Source organism: Chenopodium quinoa, unplaced genomic scaffold (assembly GCF_001683475.1).
Source record: "Chenopodium quinoa cultivar QQ74 unplaced genomic scaffold, ASM168347v1, whole genome shotgun sequence".
NCBI classification, from domain to species: Eukaryota; Viridiplantae; Streptophyta; class Magnoliopsida; order Caryophyllales; family Amaranthaceae; genus Chenopodium; species Chenopodium quinoa.
Window position 1 is genome coordinate 3,327,650 of NW_018744537.1, and position 20,811 is coordinate 3,348,460.

At 30.2% G+C, this 20,811-nt stretch overlaps 1 protein-coding gene across 1 annotated transcript; it reads left to right on the forward strand.

Moving 5' to 3' along the window:
- The first annotated feature begins 610 nt into the window (after positions 1-610).
- On the forward strand, positions 611-4,611 carry LOC110698697 (cytochrome c oxidase subunit 5b-1, mitochondrial-like). The gene is made up of 6 exons (XM_021876198.1): positions 611-1,024; positions 1,119-1,198; positions 1,326-1,376; positions 3,256-3,322; positions 3,452-3,531; positions 4,228-4,611. The coding sequence occupies exons 1-6, from the start codon at positions 862-864 to the stop codon at positions 4,300-4,302; spliced, it is 516 nt and encodes a 171-aa protein (XP_021731890.1). The 5' UTR covers positions 611-861; the 3' UTR covers positions 4,303-4,611.
- The last annotated feature ends 16,200 nt before the right edge of the window (positions 4,612-20,811 follow it).

Genomic DNA, 20,811 nt, shown 5'->3' on the forward strand with positions numbered 1-20,811 from the left:
ACAGGAATTTCATTCTAGGTCATTTTATTGATTCCCTTTCCCTTTAACCCTAATTGTACTATTTTTTATTTTTTTTTATTTTTTTAGTTGTTTCTCTTTCTTACAAATTACTTCGTATTAAAAGTACCCCATTAACCCTACATGCATGTTAAAATATCACTTTTTATATACTATCCACTAGTTTTCCCTAAATTATTACTGAATATAAATGTTGTACAAGTATATAGGAATGAAAGGTGTACATTTTATAAAAAATGTCACATTATTGAAAGTCAATCTAATAATGTATATCTCGTGTATTAGCATGGCTGCACAGATAAAATACACTTTAGTTCATAATAATAATGTCATGAACCAAACTAAGCTTGGTTTAGTGAAAAAGATTGCACCTTCGAACCTTAAGATTGGGGGTTCAATCTCCACTAGAGACACTTTGAGAGTAGGAAACCCTTATCCTTCCCCCGATCAAGATCCAATAACGCCATGACGTTAATTAGACACACACTTGAATTTCATTACTCCAAAGAATTACTGGAGACGTACATTATACATCGTATTTATTACCACCTAACAAACTCACCATACAAATTCCGAAAGAATTGGAAAGTCTACTCAAACAACTGCAACCCAAATCAAGCCCCACCCAGCCCAACCCCAAGGAAACAGCCGCCCTCCCTTCCTCCACACCCATTTTCTCTCCTCATTTCCACCCAAACAGAAGGCAACTCACCCAAAAACTAAGAGAGAGAAAATTCACCAATTTCCCCCAATTCAATTTCCAGATCAATTCATCGATTCACCATCTTCAACAATCAGGGCGTGACCTAAGATCCAGAACACAATTCAATCAATCAATCAATCATGTGGCGAAGACTTGTTTTCTCTCACCTCAAAACCCTTTCTTCTTCTTCCGCCATTGTTAAACCTTCATTTTCTTCTCTTTCTCATCGTCTTCCTGCTGCTTCCTCCGCTGTTAGATCCTCTTCATTTCTTCTCTCTCGTCGCCATTTCTCCGCTGAAGCCGGTATTTGTCCCCCCCCCCCTTTTCTAGGGTTTGATTCAGATCTATTGTTGTTGATTTTTTGTTTAATTGATTGGATTGTTTTTGGGTGGTGTAGAGGTTTCAAAGCCTAAGGTTGAAGATGTAATGCCCATTGCTACTGGCCATGAGCGTGAAGAGCTTGAAGCTGAGCTGCAGGTTTTTACTTTTTTTTTTTTTTTATTTTTTTTTTTATCATTATTTGAATGAATAATTGCTGCATTAATTTTCGGAGATTATGAAATTTCTCAAATTTTATTGAATTATTTGTTATGATTTTTCTTAGGGGAAGGATATTCTGGAGATTAACCACCCTTCGGGTCCTTTCGGCACCAAGGTTAGGTTTTTTTTTTCCCCATAAATTTTGCGGGCTTTTTGGATTTTTCTTTTGCATTTGATGATTTATACGTACTTATTTTGATGGATGTTGGCGATTTTTTATTTGTTATTGTGATGGGTATTGGCGATAATTTAATGTGATTGTCAAATGTGGAATTGTTTTGAGGTTGTATACATTGTCGTATTTAGGATTTGCTTGAAATTTGCTGTAATTTGACACTATCTAGGAATGTAGGAAGGGAGGGAGAGAGTTGAATGGGCAATCATTCACTTTGTTTGGTTGTTTCAATTAGAGAAAGGGGTGTGAGAGGAAGTATTTATTATTAGCCATTTTCTAGACTGCTACTGTAACACCCTATGTTACTCGGGGACTTTTCATTTCACCTCGACTATTTGAAATGGGTATGTGACTTGTAGATATGGGTATGGACCTTTTTTTGCTTATGAGTTATGACACATTATTTTGGAACAGGAACATGAAAATTTTACTTTCCTGTGCTATTAGACACTTACAAATACCTGTATTCCATACAAAGTAGCCTAGGCCCTTGGGTGTACCCAATCCAATTACTTTAATCAACCCTGGTAAGTTGGTTTTTAAAATCGTTGCTGTAATACTGATTGTATATTGGCAAATGCAAGGGATGCCTGCACTGAGGATTGTTTGATGGTTCTTTTTGTAAGGTGGTTGCCTTTCTAATTTATGTGTTTGCCGAACTGTGACCCTTGGTAGGATTAAAAAGAATGATACTTTTTCGTGTATGGTATCTCTTATATAGCTACATGTAGTTGTCATGATGTTATATATCTCAGTGCGATGAAAATATGTAATGTGTAGAGTGTAGACTGCAGGGGACCTGTTTGGTATGCTGTCTTCTCATACCTTCATTTTTCTTTCTTGTTTTAATCTTTTGAAATCAGGTGCTGATTTTATCATGTAATTGTGTAATATAATGAAATCAGAACGTATTACTCTGGAACATTATGATTAGGGTTTTCTTTTATTTTTTAGTCTTGAGACTCTTCATCTTTCATTTTAATGTGATGCTGAATTTCGGTGCTTAAGTTTATACTCTTAGGCCGGCATGAATATATGATTTTTATCAAAACTTTAATTTCCTTAAAGCCTTGATATTCGCCCTTCAGCTTGTCTGCTTTAAAGTTTTTATAAACCCAAAAGCTTTGCCTTTACTGTGTTTTTTCCCCCCTCTTAATATCTTACCCCAAAGTCCCTAATCTAATGTTAATGCCTATAAACTGTCTTTAGTCAGGAAACCCCAAAATGGCAGCTTAGTTTCAAAGTCTACATTGATGAACTTTAGAATTTGTTCTCTGTTTGCGTTTATTATACTGTAATGAGAAGAACATCCCAGGAGGTTAAATATTGTTTGGTCTTTTTAGTCCTATTTACTATAATGTGATCCTCTTTGTCTTCAGTATTCTTCCTTTATTTCAATATTGCTTTTTTTTTTAAAAAAAGAAAAATAAATAAATAAATTTATCCTCCTGTTGGGCTTGATAATGCAAATAAATTTTTCAGTATTCTATGCTCAATTTCAATAAGAAGGTTATTATATGATCTATGCATTTTCAAATTAATGGTATCCTAATATATAAAATTCCAAAAAGCATGATGTTGATTTAGATGACTTCTTTCGTTAACGCTTTTTAAAATGCCAAGCTTGCTATTATTTATGAATTATTATGTAAAAATTTAAACTGACTAAATTTATATAATTAATTTGTTGGTCTATCATCTATGTTGTTAAAATTTATATAGCTTGAAATTTTCTTCATGTCCCATCATTATATAGAGATGATCTACACGTTGATTTTTAAATTTTTTGCTAACTTTGAATTGCTATATATGAATGCAGGAAAATCCAGCTATTGTTAAGTCTGTCTTTGACAAAAGAATTGTTGGATGTCCAGGTGGCGAAGGAGGTCAGTATCAAGTCTTTATATGCCCTCTTGATACAATGTCATCTCCATTTTTTTAGTTACTGAATCTTATTTTGCTGTTGCTGACATGTACTAAAACCCTTTAAATCTTTTTAACTCTTCTTTTCCCAGAGGATGAACATGATGTTGTCTGGTTTTGGCTCGAGAAAGACAAGCCATATGAGTGTCCAGTCTGCACACAATACTTCCAGGTTAGTGATGTACTATGTGGAATTTTTGATGACCAGTATATCATTTAGATCCTTGTCATAACAACTTTGTCGACTATGATGTGGAGAATCTATACTGGAAATTTGGTGCTTTGTCTGTAAATCATACGCATCTCAAACTGGACTTGACACGTACTTTCTCTACTTTTGTACAGAAAATTAGATAATGCTCAATCTAAAATATTTGTTAAAATGATTCTTATTTTTGACAAGCGAGTAATATTAGCCACATTTTAGATTAAATCAGCTACTTTGAATTTTCTGCATCTTTTCTTGATTTGCTCTGGAGCTGATAATAGTTATCTGGTTCTTTGAAGAACAATACCAGTGTGCTACCAAATTGCATTTTCAAATTCACGATTTATTGCATACTGCAATCTGTTTTTAAGTGCCAAATTCATTTACATGTTTTTAAGGGGTAGAATTTTATAATTAAAGCTAGATAATGTCCCTCCAACAACTAGTCTTTGATGAGATTGGACATATTCTTATTCTTTTACATTCTTGCTTTTAGCTATTTAGGGTTATGGGTGATGAAAACATTGTTTTTTCTGATTCAAGGATTATTCATGCAGTTGTTTGGCTATTTATTCCCATCCTTTACATTCTTACTTCAATGTTTTTTTCTATAATGTTGGTTTTATTAGAAATGCTTACTAATTGTTTAATCTGTTGCAGTTGGAAGTTGTTGGCGATGGCGGTGACCCCGAAGGGCATGATGAAGATGAAGGCGAACACCACCACCACCATTGATTGTAGTTTACGATTTTAGTGACATAATAAGATCTGGTGAGACAATGAGACAAGTTCTGTGAAACTTCTGCTGCTGCTTTCCAATTGAAAAGCTAAAAAGCTTGTTTGTTTTTTGATGGTACCTTAGACGGATGCTTGTTGGTAACAATTTAGCCCGCTGCTCTATTTTTGAGAGAAATACGAAAAAGTTGTTTCTTTACCATTGAGCTGGTAATTGGAAGTATAACTTTCATTCATGGTCTTTGTTGCTTGGGCGAATAATCCATTGATCCTTTTGCTGCATCACTCGAAGAAAATCCAGTTTGAAAATCTCATGTTGAAATAATTGTAATGGTTATGCTATTTAGTGTTGCTAGGAACTGGCAGGCCTTCTCTAATAGTATGATCAATTCCATTGCAACACAGATAATGAAACTTCATGGAATAACCAACAGGCCAAAAGACATCTGCATCACAAATAAGTGAATAACCCTGCTACGTCCTAAAGACCAGGGTACTCTTCAGCCACCATCTGAGTTGAGCTTCTTATTGACAAGCTATGGTGGTCTCAAGATGTGTCTCATTGCTAGGCAATAACTCCACATTCATCTGCAAGTCGTGATTAATTGCAATGTATTTTCTACTTTCCTGGGTACCCCTTGTGTTTGCTCTATGGAGGATAATTTTCCTCCATTCTTAGGTTTGAAAAGAAGGAAACTTTGCAGTGGAGAAAAGTGGAAGAGATTGGGAAACCATTGCAATTTGTGAAGGAAGGAAGAGGCAATCAAAGTGCTCGTTTCATGGGGCTTTATTATTGCTCTAACCTAGCTATGTATGGACACAAACCTAATCCTAAGACTTAATCATTTTGATCATCTTCTCAAATGTCCCAATTTGGTAAGTCATTTAGCCATAGTGCCATATGACAAGGTAATTTTCCTAGCTAGAATGCACTGAAAGAGTGAAAGGACTAAGAAGTTTCTTCTCCTAAGATACCCTTTCAAGTTTCAACACTACCCTTGTTTTTTGGCAAAGCAATACTACCCTTGATAGGCTTACTAGAAACAAATATTCCCAATCAAACATATGCAGTAAAAGAAATCTATGAGTAGGGGGTGTCTATTATTCGGATAAAAATCGAAATTCAATCCAATTCAAATCAAATTATCAATTCAGATCGGATTTAAACTTTAAATTGGATCGGATTGAAATTTTTGAAAATTCGGATTTTTGGATCTGATCAGATTGACCTTGTTTGGATCCAAAAAACCGAATTAACCGAAATATGAAAATATGCTTTTACAAATAAGGATGGTTTGTATTGATCATGTAAAATTGTGTTGATATATACATCAATATAAATTATGTACAACTATATTTTCAATACTTGTATTAATCATGTATAACTATGTTTTCAAGAATAAAATTTTTAAAATTGCATTTTTATTTTTATAATCACTTTAGGCCTTAAAAATTTGCAATGTATTTCAATTCGGATTTTCGGATCGGATCCAAATAACCGAATTTTAAATCAGATTGGATCGAATTGAATTGATGAGAAATTCGAATCGGATTGGATTTGAAAATAAAAATCAAATTTTATTTCGGATCGGATTCCAAACCAAAAACCGAATAGACACCCCTACTTATGAGCACAATCTCAACATGCCAAATCCACAAATTTACATACGATGCTTTAAAAGTAAGAAGTTATGTGACTATGTTTCAACTAAGCCAATGATCGCTTTTTCTTTCTTTCTTTCTTTCTTTTTTACCAGTTATTTTTGGGTACTTAATTTTCCTTAGTTTTGAATTCTATTTTTCCAAAGCTACCGTCAAAGTGCCCGTTGTGATCTAGGGTTGCTTTTATTTAGCTCTTATGTTATTCCTTTTTTCCATTGCATGGATTAAGGGGTCTTCTTATGATCTTATTTGATTTGGATTTTATGAGGGAAGTGTACTATGGCTGATGGCTCTATGGCTAATGCTTCTTCTTCTCCTCCTTCAAAAGATAATGATGAGATTATACAGGTAATGGTGGCCTTTTATATATACCTAGGTGCACATAGAGCTACGTGCAGTTAAGGAAGGTTTTTTTTTTTTTTTTTTATTTATTATTATTATTATTATTATTTAATATTTTCAGGCAATTATTAAATGAGTAGAAAAATTTTCAAGGAACCCTAAACTTTAAGCTCTCTCCTTCCTCCACATTTGGCAACGGCTTCTTGAACTCTTTCAATATTCTCCAATGCAAAATTTTCTTCCTTTCAAACCTAAGAATGGGGGGAGGAAATCTCTAATGTCCATAGCACACACAAAAAGGAAACCGAGAATATAAGAGAAATATATTAAATACGTATGTAATTATGCTGAAATGCAACTTATAAAGTCTCAAAATTAGTGCACCAAAAAAAAAAAAAAAAGTCTCAAAATTACATGATTTTCTACTCTAATAAAGGAGCCTAATAAGTGAGTTTAGAACTCACTATCAAACTTTACATAGTTCTATAAACCTTTTTCCACCAAAACTATATTTGTTTCTTAACAGCTTTTTTTTATTTTATTTTATTTAATTTATTTATTTATTTATTTCCATTGAAAGTCTTATACTAGTTTAACTAATCTTCATAAATTATTTCTTTACTGTATAAACTAATTAATTTTATTCAGAGTTGTAAATACTTGTTAAATTTTCAAATTAAATTTCAAATATACAAAATATAAAATTCTAATAAAACTATTTCGTGTAAACAATATATGGAGCTTGAATGATTTATGTCAAAATCTCAAAGACTAGTAATTCGTATATTGTTAAACTTATAGTAAAATGACAAGTAGCTAGTATTGCTAACATGTTGGGGTGGAATAATACAATGTTGTGGGTTTGAATTTGTTGCTAAGAAAAAAAAAGGTCTCCACTACTTGAAAATGTCACTATTTCTTGTCTCTTTCTATGTAGTCTTCGAAATTGTTCCCATGCATGATATTTATCAAGGAGGCAACCATATTATTGTTCAGAATCTACACATACATTTTATTCTCACAAGATTATTTAAGCATCCATCTCCATCACATTAATTATTAGAAAGGATCCGACATGCATTTTGTTTTTTTCATAATTTTTGCTCTTTCGCCCTTCTACATCTCTCTTCGCGTCAATTTTTGGCGAAAGATCTACAACCTACATGGTTAAAACTATACATATAAAAAAAATGTAGTTAAAATGTTAAATTTAGAAAAGTTGTCAAAAAAAAAAAACGCTTATAATTGACTTTTTGTAAGAACTTTTTTTTGGAAAAGTAAATTTTTCATTTTTTTTTAAAATATGACCTAAACTATGAACCTAAAGTAAATTTTTCATTTTTTTTTTTAGCTAAGGTGGTCTTATTATAATGGGGTTTTATATGGCCATTTTTTGACCGTGTCAAGCAGTCTAATAGGAAAAATATAGTAACTCTTAATCGTGATTTATTTATATATTTATTTGGTAAAGATTTTACATAACATTCAATGACAATAATTTATACTCCAAAAATTTTGAGGGGTACTGTTATTGTGTATCATCCAATATCAAATTGAACATTTCAACATAAGATGTACCCAAAATCTATACCTAGTGTATAAGTCAAATGATTAATGTTTGGATTTCTCTTATATACAATGAATCAAAAATAAATTTCAAATTACTAATTCCATAATAAATCAACAAACATTAATTTGTAATCATATAATTTGCAATCGAAGACATATTTTTATTTTGTTTAATTTTTTTAGCGGGTTTTATTTTCCCTACAAACAACAAAATAAAAAGACATATAGCAATACTTGACGAATAATAAATTTTCATTACCATTTATTATCTATTTGCTTATTTTCTTCTTTACGAAACTTTTCGAGGAACTTTCTATCATGAAAACTCGTATAGGGTTCACCTTCGTATGAACTTTCTATCATATGAATATTAATTAGTCGTTGTATAGTACAGTAAAAAAGTGGGGAATAATATCTGTATATTGATTCTAAATGAACCGTTGTACACTAAAATGGAAAAAGAAGCTTGAAAAGAACATACAAATCCAAAAATTGATGGACAGAAATATATATCAAATTATTAGCTAGCATATTTTTTAATTTACCTTTCTTTTTCTTGAAATTCTTTGTGTGAATTAGCTAGCATTCAAAAAGTTTGGTTTACGAATGAATTGAAGAAGACTTATTATATTATTGTCTTATGGAGTATGGACAATTGTAACGCAAAAAATACAAAAATTAGAAAAAAGGATTAGGTCCTTTTTTCTAACTTCGTTTGATGGACAACCACACCTATTTATTCTATACAGTGCAAGTACTCTCTTTTTAGTTTGCATCACAGTTGGAGTTTGTGATTATGACAATTGAAATGACTTATCAAATTATCGAACTGTTTATGAAACACGGACGGTATGATTACCTCTCACGTCTCATTTATTTTACTTGTCTCATCCGATTTATATTTATTTTGTGGAAAGTACAATGGGTTAAGTTGAGCAATTAATTTGACTTAGAGGGACTACTTATGGAGTAAAATACTTCGTACGGAGTGAGGGTCCTTGGTAATTTGTCCATCCTCTCCACCAATTCCTATTATTTACTTCGTATTATTTATTTGTGAAAATTAGACAATATAAAACTAAATAAGAAAAATTCAAACCATATTAGACAAGATTAGAAAGAGACTAGACCACATCACCAGATAAAATTAGTGATTCAAAATACACTAGAAGACTTCAAAGATCAAATCAAAAAGATTTAGATCCGGTCATATGAGGCTACGCTAGACTTTACAAAAATATATACCGGCCAAAACACCTCATACAAGATCAAGAGAGCATAACCTTATTACGAAGTAGACCCTGGCCTGTTTTTTTGAGCTTCCGGACAAGTAGAGCAGATTTCAGCAGAGTATAGCAGGTTTCAACAAAGCAAAGCAGATTGAGTCAGCAGAGCAGATTTTAGTAGAGTAGAGCAGAGCAGAATATTGAATAGAGCAGGGCGGCTCAAAAGAACAGGGTTGTACTGTATTAATTCTTGCACTGGAAAATCTAGCCTTATTAAAATGTTGTTGCTGAAAGTGAGCGAAAGTGTAACACTTTAAAAAACTGACCGCATTTGGTAAGTATACACTTTTTAAAAAAGTGGCAGAAGTATTCTTCCTTTAAAGTCAACTACAGTTTCATGATTTCAACTTATTCATATTATTGTTTTTATAAAAATCAAACCAGACCAGATCAAAAGATACATTGGATACACACTTATAAAGACACAATAAACAATAAATTAAACCAAAACACAATTTTAAAAAAACTCATACCATACTTGATCATGCCAAACCTTGTTTAAAAGCTCAAATTAGAATAACCTTTTACATAGCCTAAGGCATTGGTGTTAAATTATCAATGAATATAATTCTCATCTATTAATAGGAGGGGTAAGGCTTTATTGTCAATAATTAAATAGTAACATCGGATAAAATTACTCTATTTTTGGAGAGTTTCAACTTTATTCTAAATACCTTTCCTCATTTTTTTTGATAAAAATTACACTTTACTAAAGTAATAGAGCATCAAGTAAAGAAACTTGTATGAGTTCAAACTTACTAATTTGATCCCTATTTTTATTATTTTTTTTTTTGAAAATTTTTAAATCTTCTAAGAGTGTAGGGGAAATGGATAAATATCCGAGCAATTAATAAACTCTCTATATATTATTATATACATTAAAAAAAAAAAAACACTCCTTTTATATATATATATTATTATGTATAAAAAAATCAGCCGTCCATAGCATGAATCAAATTCTCTTTTCACAAAAACCAAGCAAGATTCGTGTGATTTATTATTATTCAAAAACATGTCTCAATAGATCCCAAAGGCCGATGGTTAATGGTTACAAATTAGTTAATTATAATCCCTTTTCTTATCATTAACTAATAATTATGCTACTTATGGTACAAATACAATGGTAGAACAATAAAAGTCGGGATCTTTTTTTTTTTTCATTTCACTATTGCTAAATTCTTTTGCTAAACTCCATTCTTTTCACTTAAAGTATTGGAAAATTGTACTTCCATGCATACATGCAATCACTTTTTTGGAACTTTAATAAAAAGGAATTACAGAATACTTTTGCAATCGTGCTTAGCATTATATAAGCAGAAAACAAAAGTATATCAAATAGCATTTTCGTAAATAAATTAACAACTTTTTTCTTTAAATGCGGATTCACAGTCGATATTATAAGCATAAAGTTATTGATTTATTTAAAAAATATTATTTGATAAACAAAATTTGTTTATCATTTGATAATCTAGGATAAGCTCTTAAGGCGCCTTACTAAAAATTTGATGACCAATCAATTAATTTCAATAATTTCAGTTTCTTATGTAGATAAGCAAACGTACATATATCCTTAAGGAAATTTATTTTCAAGTAAAATAAAGTTAATTTTTAGAGTCATACTATTTGTTTTTTCTTTTTTGACTTGAAAGCCATGCTAATCTTACTATATATGCACATATCTTATAAAACGTACATGTAATGATATTGACAATTATTTAAGCTCTTATACAAATGCATAAGACACACAATGAGTGTGAAGGTGTCATGTGTCTTTCCAAGACATTCACGTAATCACGCACATAATGTGCATACTTCGATGTACACACACAATTTATGCTACTCTCGGATGCACTATAGTATAATATCACTAGTCCAATACCATCACAAAAGCTAATACAAAGTATGATACTTATTTTATGTAAAGTTTATTGGTATATGATTATCGTATGATAGTTAAGGAATTTGTTCTCACTCTCATGTATGTAGCTTATTCCTCTATTAACTATTTAGTGAAAATTAATTTTCGAATCAACTAATAAAGTGAGAATAGACATAAGCTAGGAATAAACGTTACCTAGATGTATATGGTTAATATATACCACTTGCCCACAACTTTATGACAACAATATATAATATAATATTATTATATATAAACAACACTATTAACTTAGGTATATGTACATGCATATTTTGTAGTAAAGATATTCTTTCATAATAAGGTAGGGTGCAAAGTTGACAATTTAAAAACGCCTAACCCAAGTTTCTACTCTTTTTTTATCCTAAAGAAAGGGAAAAAAATGTCGTAATGTTGATTTATTAATAAAGGTTCTTAGATGCTAATTTTTGATGCTACAATTTCAACGGGGTTAGCTTTTAAAGTTAGCTAAAATATTATTAAGTACAAAATTAATTACAATCAAAAGTCAACGAATTCACATAAAAATTAAAGTTAGCTTTTAAGCTTTACTAGCTAGACTCCAAAATACATTATTTATACGTGGAGATCATATAATATCGTTATAATTATTAAATTATTAATGTTGATGTAGTGAGTAACTTGTTACATAATTAATCATATACCTAGCCCCAATTATAAATTTATAAGTGGAGATTGAATATGCAAAAACTAATTAATTTATATAAACAAGTTTTGTGTGGATGACAAAAAGAATAATTTGTACAATGGACGGTGCATTGAGTTATTTCTTATAGGCATCAATAGACGAAGGTGCTTGGAAACCTATGGAAAATTGAAAGGTTATTTAAAATATAAAAAGAAATGAAAAAAATTGATTAACAACTATTGCAAAGAGGTTTGAGTCAATAAAATAGATGAAAAAGGAATATAGTTTACGTATAATTTCTTATTGTTGAAAAAAAAAAAAAAAAGGGTAAGTACTCACTTTGTTTCTCAAAGGCTATTATATATGCAGATTGCTTAGCTTGCATTGGTTTTCAATGCACACATTTGATCCTTAATTATTTTCAATTTAGTAAAAATTATGAAAAATTGATAAAAAGAACATTAAGTAAGATTGAAACAAGCAAATTCAACAAGATCATCTATAATTATGTTTATTTTATTAGTAAAATTTAATTTTTGACCACATGAATAGTATATGTGATAATCTTTATGGAATTGAACAAATAGATTAATCTTTCTCGAAACTAAGTAAATTTATGGAAGTAGGAAAAGATCGAAAAATTCTCTATATCTAATAATTTGAGTCATGAATGACTCTAATAACACGTCATTGATATTACATTGTGTTTAGATGGTATCATCTAAATACCAACAAGGAACTATATCAATACCAACAATTTTTTTTCATTCAATTCGTTGGTACCACTGAAACTATTTTGGTATTATGATAATACAAGCTAAACTATAATGTAATACCAACACGTTTTATTAGAGTCATTTATGTCTCAAATTATATAAGCTGAGAATTCGGAGGAGAAGATCAACATAGTAATCCTTAACACATAAATGATATTATGTCGTTGCAATAATTTGCATTATTTTAGGAAGCTATCGGCCGGTTTGGGTATCATTTTGTTGAAATATGGTTACTGATTGAAACTGATTTTACTATATAGGATTTTTTTGTCAGAAATTACCTAATAAAACCAAAAATTTGTGAGAAATTACCTAATAAAAAAATATTGTAAGAAACTATCTTATAAAAGATAAAATGTTGTAAGATACTATTTTTGGCCGAATTTCTACTGTTGACCTAATTTTACAGCATTGACCCACCTCAAAACTCACCCGAAACCACTTGAGCTAAAATAAAATAAAGGCTACTTGAGCTAAATTTTGAGAAAGATTTTGGTTGGTCTAAAGTTGAATGACTTAATTAAACTAGCTCGAAAATTATTCTTTACGGATTGGGGCTGCACTTGCAACTAACTGAGGGAGTTCGGTTTCGGTTTACATGCATGTTCAAGGAGGTTTCATCCAAAAATCGTATGACAATAGAAGGAGTAGCTCCTTAGACTTATAAAGTATTTAACTAATTAATTTTTTTTATCAATGTAGGACACTTACATGTGTTATTTGGAAAGTTTATTTCAACAACATAAATTTGACATAAATAGTCACGACACTCACAAACTAGCAAAGATTTAAAGATCAACCAATCAAACTTGAAAAAACCTCACATTTTAACTCGAATTATTGACCTTAGCTTGACATACATACATGTATGATATTCTTTATTATTACGAAGTACGGAATATATAAGTATAAACTTATACTTTGTTATTAAATAATATAAAGATCAAACATACAAAATTATTAAATTAATAAGTAGAATTCGATTTACATATATGTATAAGGAGGTTCCATCCAAAAATCATATGACAATAGAAGGAGTAGCTCCTTAGACTTATAAAGTATTTAAGTAATTAATTTTTTTTATCGATGTAGGACACTTACATATGTTGTTTAAAAAGTTTATTTCAACAACATAAATTTGACACAAATTGTCACGACACTCACAGACTAGCAATGATTTAAAGATCAACCCAATCAAACTTGAAAAACCTCACATTTTAACTCGAACTATTGACCTTGACATAAATACATGTATGATATTCTTTATTATTACGAATTACGGAATATATAAGTATAACCATATACTTTGTTATTATATAATATAAAGACCAAAGATACAAAATTATTAAATTATTAAGTAGTTTTTAAAAATGTTATACTGAATTTCTTTATTTGTTCAATGGATCTTTACTCATCTCACATATTCAGTGGCAGATGCCCATAGTTTCTGCATGGCGGATGATGGCTTCAGCATTATACTCCTTGAAACGTCACTAAATCACTATACTGTCGTTTTTCATACCAAGTATTATAGTTATAGTTATGACTGTACGTTGTAAGTAAATTACGGAGTATTATTTTTCTTTTTAAGAAAATTTTTAGAGTGTACACAATTAGCTAGAATTGATCAATGTAAACTTGTAGTCTAAGATGGCATCTATGGGACATAACGAACATAGCCATAGCCCATTGTTTCATGTACGTAGAGAAATTCAATAACTTTTAATTAAGGGTGCGTTTTACATATCTTCATTAGTGAGTAGAAACACACCAATATCACTCATTATGACACATAATTAATAACTCTATACCTTTTTTTTACATATAAATTGACCACCAACCTTATTCTACTAGAACTAGCTAGGAAACATTATACACATGTCTTTAAATAATCTAATATCAAACGGAGTATTTTTTAAGAAATGATATGTTCTAGCTAATCTAAGGTGTGTAGTCTAGATCAAGATCCTACTTTGAATGGATGATTAAATCAATACATTCAAGTTGTTCTAGGATTGTAAAATCTTACTAAATTGCACAAATCATAATGAATTGACAAAGTATGTAAACCTATCTTGAGTTTCAACCATTAGCTTAATTAAGTTTTGGTTAGCTTAGTTTTCTAACATATTAGATTTAGCGTAACAAGAAGGTCATGAGTTCGAATCTCATCCACCCCTCCGTTTAATGTTGAATATTAAACGCTAGGTATATATATGTCGGGGTCTATCCGTCTATGCTACATCCACACTTTTAATCCAACATTTATGTGGTTTGGAATAAGTTGTGCAAGATTCTTGAAATTGATATTATTATTTATGATCCTTTTCAATATTTAATTGACAAATTTATATGAACTTCTTGGATCTTGTAACGTTATTTACAAAATAGTTAAACACTCTAAACTTTTTTTTTTTTTTTTTTTTTTGAACGGCTTTAAACTTGAACTTATGTATATATGAAAAAGTCAAGTTTAGAATCCTCGTAAATAAAATTTACTTTTTATCACAAATGGTCATCACATATTGTATTAAGATTCTAATAACTTATTATCCTACGTACAAACATTAAGGACTTACTAAGAATAAAGGTATATTACATATTTTAGGTTGAGAATTGTAAGATATGTATTGAAAGTATTTTACCACAATCATGTTTAACCCTACCTACCTCTAGTTCCTTTAATATACTTTGTATGTACTAGAGCCCAAAATCAACAAAGCTATGACTTTAAAATATTTGACTTATGTAAAGCTCTTAGAATTGCCTTAACACGGTTGTGCTTGTGCATGTACTCCAGCACAATATATTGTGTACTCCATCATCTAAAACCACTACTCTTTTTTTGTCAATTTATGATTGTGTCACTTCTTGTATACCTTTTCTTAAGAAAAATAACACGTTTCACCCATTAGCTAGCTTCTTCTAGCTAGTCTTACTTCATAACTAGGTTTCCAAAGTTATTCAAGACTTAATTACCATTTTAGACTTGTTGTATTGGGCTTGTACCCTAACACAATAACCTTAGACAAAGTGTTCGATGTGTGAGAAATATGTTGGATTTAGTTTAAAGTACAATTTTAGTGCTGAATAGAGTAGACATTATAGTATGAAAGCTAACGAGCATGTATAACAATGTAAATGATATAAAACATCAATTTCGACATTAGAAGTAAAAACAATTCTTTTTTGGATTTACTTGGGTAAGAAAAGAAGAAATTTATAACTAATTTACATTCAAAACATGTGTTGAATTCACAAAATTTATCTATCTATTTACTTTTTTTTTTTTTTTTTTTTTTTTTTTTTTTTTTGTGTGTGTGTCATTATGATATATATACAAGCATTTTATGAGACACCAAAATCTGAAAAAAAAAAGGAGACAAAAAATAGTAGGACCAATGAAATATAAATACAAAGGTATGTAAAAGATGGGAATAGCATAGAAATAGGATGGGATAAAATATGATCGAGCATCCATTATGTCTATGCTTGTAAGATATACGAATAGAGGGGGCACAATGGGAGTTGGGAGCCTTTTAATTTGGAAGGTTGCTCTTAAAATTTAGCACATGGGAACTACAAGTGGGTCTATACTTGTATATTTTTTTATGCCATCTTTTCACGTTTCTCTCCTTTCCTTTTTTATCTTTTCCTTTTGCCCTACATGATTTTTTTATTGTCACTACTCTTACAATATTTTGCAATCAAAGCTTAACTTTTTTATAAGCAAAGTGATAAGTAAGCCTCTTGTAGAGTGCTAGCTAGAGTAGGCCTATCACAAATCTTCATGCATGTGAGATCTTATTTTTTTTGTCACTAAGTGCAAATAATTTAAATTTGCATAAAACTAATTATATTGTCACAAATTCAGGAATTTGAATTGTCGGGATTCTTAATGGATCAAGCTGAATTAAATTAAATACTCAAATTTATATATCAGATATATTAACTTTCTACTAGCACCTCTAATAGACGACTCTTTAAGAAAATATGGAGAATGTTAACACTCATCCTTGGCTTGGTTAATAGGTTTATTTAGGATTTAATACCTAGGTATTTTGGATTTTGGCTAAGTTAATAGTTTATTTAGGATGAAAGGAAGAGTTTAATTAAAGTGAATTTTATGAGCATGACTAGAAATGACTTGAAAGCCCCAAAGCAACAAGGTGTCCCACGCTAGGACACCGCCCCCAAATCTTTGTCCTAATAGTCCCAAGACATGTTGGGTCCATATTTGTTGAAGGGACCTTTTTATTATAATTGGATCCAAATTTATAATTTTCGTATTGAAATCCCCCAACTCCTGGATTTTGGTTTTGGGATGTGGGGCTTTCTCTTCTTTTTGGGGCTTCACATGCCATGTAGATTTAGATAAGCCAATTAATCTATCTTGTTTAATGATGTATTGACATACTCTAAAACAAAAGGAGAGGGAATCAAAATCCAATTAGATCATCATCAAATCCCTTGTTTTCTCATACTTTCAAAATTCAAATTTATGTGGAAAACTAGTAGTTATATTTAGGATGCTCTCACAATCATATGACATTATCCTAGATTTCTTATAAGGATTAAGATTCGGAAATACTATTGATTATACACATTTTTTTGTTAATATAATTGGCTGATAAGAAATGTAATTATAAAATTAAATGTTTATGAGTAAGTAGCTATTAACTTAGTACATGATCTTATCAAGAAAAATTGACAGGATAAATTTTGAATTCAAAAGTTCTACGCAAAGAAATATGAGATTGAGATGAGTATGATGAGTTATTTTTGATAAATTTCAAGTTTGTCATAGGTAGTCTTCATAAATAAATACTTGGAGATTTATATGATTTGTTCAAGAGGCATAAAAACGCCCTTTAATCCAATGATTATAAGCTAAAACAAGTCTCGGAATAAAAGTCTGACAATATACAAAATTTCATCATAAATCCATTTGTTATAAAGTAGAATAGGCAACTAATATCATGTAAGTCATATATCTTTCATTTCCTTAGCTTGTTCAATGTGGAATAAGCTCATATGTGATGAGTTTCTTCTTAACACTCCCAATCCATCTTTTCCTTATAGGCTCAAAGTTATAATTAACATTCTCGTCGAGTTCACTTTTTTTACTTGTACTTATAACTTAATTAAGATCAAAGTCCCCGTTATGGAGTAATTAGCTAGTTTTGTTGGATTGGATTTTGTGGTTTAAACAATCTTTCAAATTATTTCCATATGTTATTCTTCAAATCTATCTATGAATTTTTTTTCCTAATTAATGATAGATAGGGTAAAATGAGCCATGATCTTTTGTTCTAATACCAAGATTAAATCTACTATGAACTTATACACAAACATCCATAGGAGGATAGTATGATCACGTACAAACCTAATAGGGGTCCATCATTTGTTAAATTGAAAGTTTTTTTCATTATTCATGCATTTTTTAGAATGTAGTTTGTATGTAAATTTATTCTGTAATAATGATGTATATAGTCGTGAGAGTTATTATTCTCCCCCTTTCGAAGAATTTTTGGAAAAAACAATTGGACACAAAGATCTCTAGCTTATTACAGATATTTTCAATCCAAGCAATCATGTAAAAAAATATAAAGGCAACCTCTTTTAAGAGAGATGTAGTGTCATTATATTGAACAATAATATTCACAATAAGATAAAAACTAGAGTTTAATCTAAAGTCTTATATATAAGTGTCACATCCCGTGGTTGAAAACATGTTTAGTAACGGAATCATGGACTTCAATGCATAACAACACCAAGATATTATTACAAACATTCTTATAATTCTAGCTAGGTTAGAGTTCTTTGAAAGTTTATGGACTGTAAGTTAATAATTAAGGGATATTGTGAGAGTTTTTGATAATTGTAAAATGGTTAATGATGATGGTAGAAATGGGTTTTCCCCCTTCTATTCTATAAGTACGTGGAGGAGAATTTTTCACATTACATCTCATTCGCCATTGTTTTTAATTTTACACCTTATATTTGTTTATATCAATCTTGTACGTGTATTTTGCTCTCTCAATTAGTGAGTCATTCTCCTCCTTTTGTGGAATTTTAGAAAAAATTATTAAATCCAAAATGTCTAGGCTATCACACAATGCAACAAAAAAAAAAAAATAAAAAATAAAAAATAAAAAAAAAATAATAATAAAATTATATATCCAAACAATCACGTCATAGTTTATTTCCATGTCCAGATCAGAATTCTAACTTCATGCTGGTTCAAGTCATTAATGGGAAGGTTGCGGAGAGGGTGGAGCATCGGAATGCCTTAAGGAAGATTAAAGTTGTTTTTCCTTATTTCCATTGTATGAGTAGTTACCACAAATACTTTGAGAGCTAGCCCTGTTTCTGACTATTGTAAAACAAAAAAAAGGTTTATTTAGAAACGTATGTATTGAATTGAAAGAAAGATGTAAAATAATCGAAAAATGTTCACGTTACATACTATAAAGACATATACCTTTTCGAGAAATATATATAAAATCATCAAAAATTATTCACGACAAGATTATAATCAAGAATTGAAGCTAGGGGATTTAAACTTGCGACAAATGTGATCTTAAAAAATTATAACAACCTATATATATATACCATAAATTCAGGTGCCAGAGAGTCAAATTAAATACATGTCACAACCAACGCGGTGGAAAAACATGTATAGTAATGGAATTGAAATAGGATAGGGGCCATTGTTACTTACAGAAGCATATACGTACATATACATCTGTATTACAAGATTTTGTCCATCATTCATTTTTTAGCTGTCTAGTTGGTTGTTTTTGTCCAGTGATATGACTCTCAACTACCAACAAACACAATTTAATTTGGAACTTTCTCAGGTATATCTAATTAGTAATGTTATGTTCTTGTTAATCAAGATTTAATGATTTAGATGTATGGTCCTGAAACTCTTTTAGTCGTCTCTTTTTGTTTGCTTAGGAGATCGGATGTTGATTAAGAACACATAGTATATTTTCCATCAGTTTACTTTTTCATTTTATTTAAAAGTATAGCAGAGTTAATAATAAAAGAGAAAATTAGTGAGGCCAGTGTAGATCTAGTCGATGTGAGTAATTTAGTATTTTCTAGAGTAAATAAACTAAAGGGATAAATTAGCAGAGACAACAAAAGGGGACGAAGAAAGTATATGATAGCTAGCTTCCGCAACTTTGACAAGGAGAATTAAATTAAATTTAGTTATTAGACATGCATGTACCTAGGTTTAGTTTGTTTGTGATTATAGTTTTCTAAGTACATTGGAGTTAATTAAAAGGGAAGTGTCGTAGTTGATTTTCATGGTAGGTCATAGAGACTTGGTGGTCGTATTCGACACATAATACTGTTGAGTTTGTTTGTGTCGAGTAAAATTTCAATATGTCCTCCAATAGTTTTTAATAGGACCTTCATAGCTAGGTCCTTCATCTTGTCGAATTAAGGCCTTCCTTATGAATACTAAAATTGCATTAAGATCTTAGCTAGCTAGGTCATTGGTTTTGAAATAATTTACAAATTTTAATTGACTTTAACAGGCGGAGAGTGACTATGTACAAGTTGTACATAGCAGGATGCATCTTATTACTAATTGACAATAATTAACGTAACGTAGTATTACAAATGTGTATGGGTTGAGTGAGTTCTTTTATTTATATTAACAAAATTTACTTCTTCATCTACATGTGTTAAATATACAAGTAGGAGTTTTTTAATGTATAAAAGGGCGATAAAATTATGCTTTGAATAATTTATTTATATTTTTTTTTTTAAAAAAAAAGTAAGATATAAGGAGTAGATTAGGAAGGTCTTTTCGCAAGACTGTGTCCTAATCTGTCTAAAAGTAAAAAATAAGAAAATTTGCTTTCAAATATGGCATACGATAAAATAGCCATTTATCTATTTACTTGATGTTTTAATTTAAATAGTGGGTGGATATTACTATCCCACACATAATTGTTGTAGGGAAAAATTGTACTGTATATATATGCCAACCTTAAGTGATTGCTTATTTAATATAATATGGATAATTCATCACACACTAAGCTAAGTCACTAACATGTGTCCATTATCCCATTGTATTGGGCTATGACAATAACGATGCACCTATATCTAAAGAGGATTTTATTGAAATGTCGCAAGTTGAGTATTAAATAATCATTCGTTCATTCCAAAAGCCATTCATTGGTAGGAAAAAGGACAAAGAAGTCTAAAACTCAATGATCTCATAAGATTCATAGAATATATATATGATCTAAGTTCTATTTCATATTCAGGATTTTAAAACATGAGATT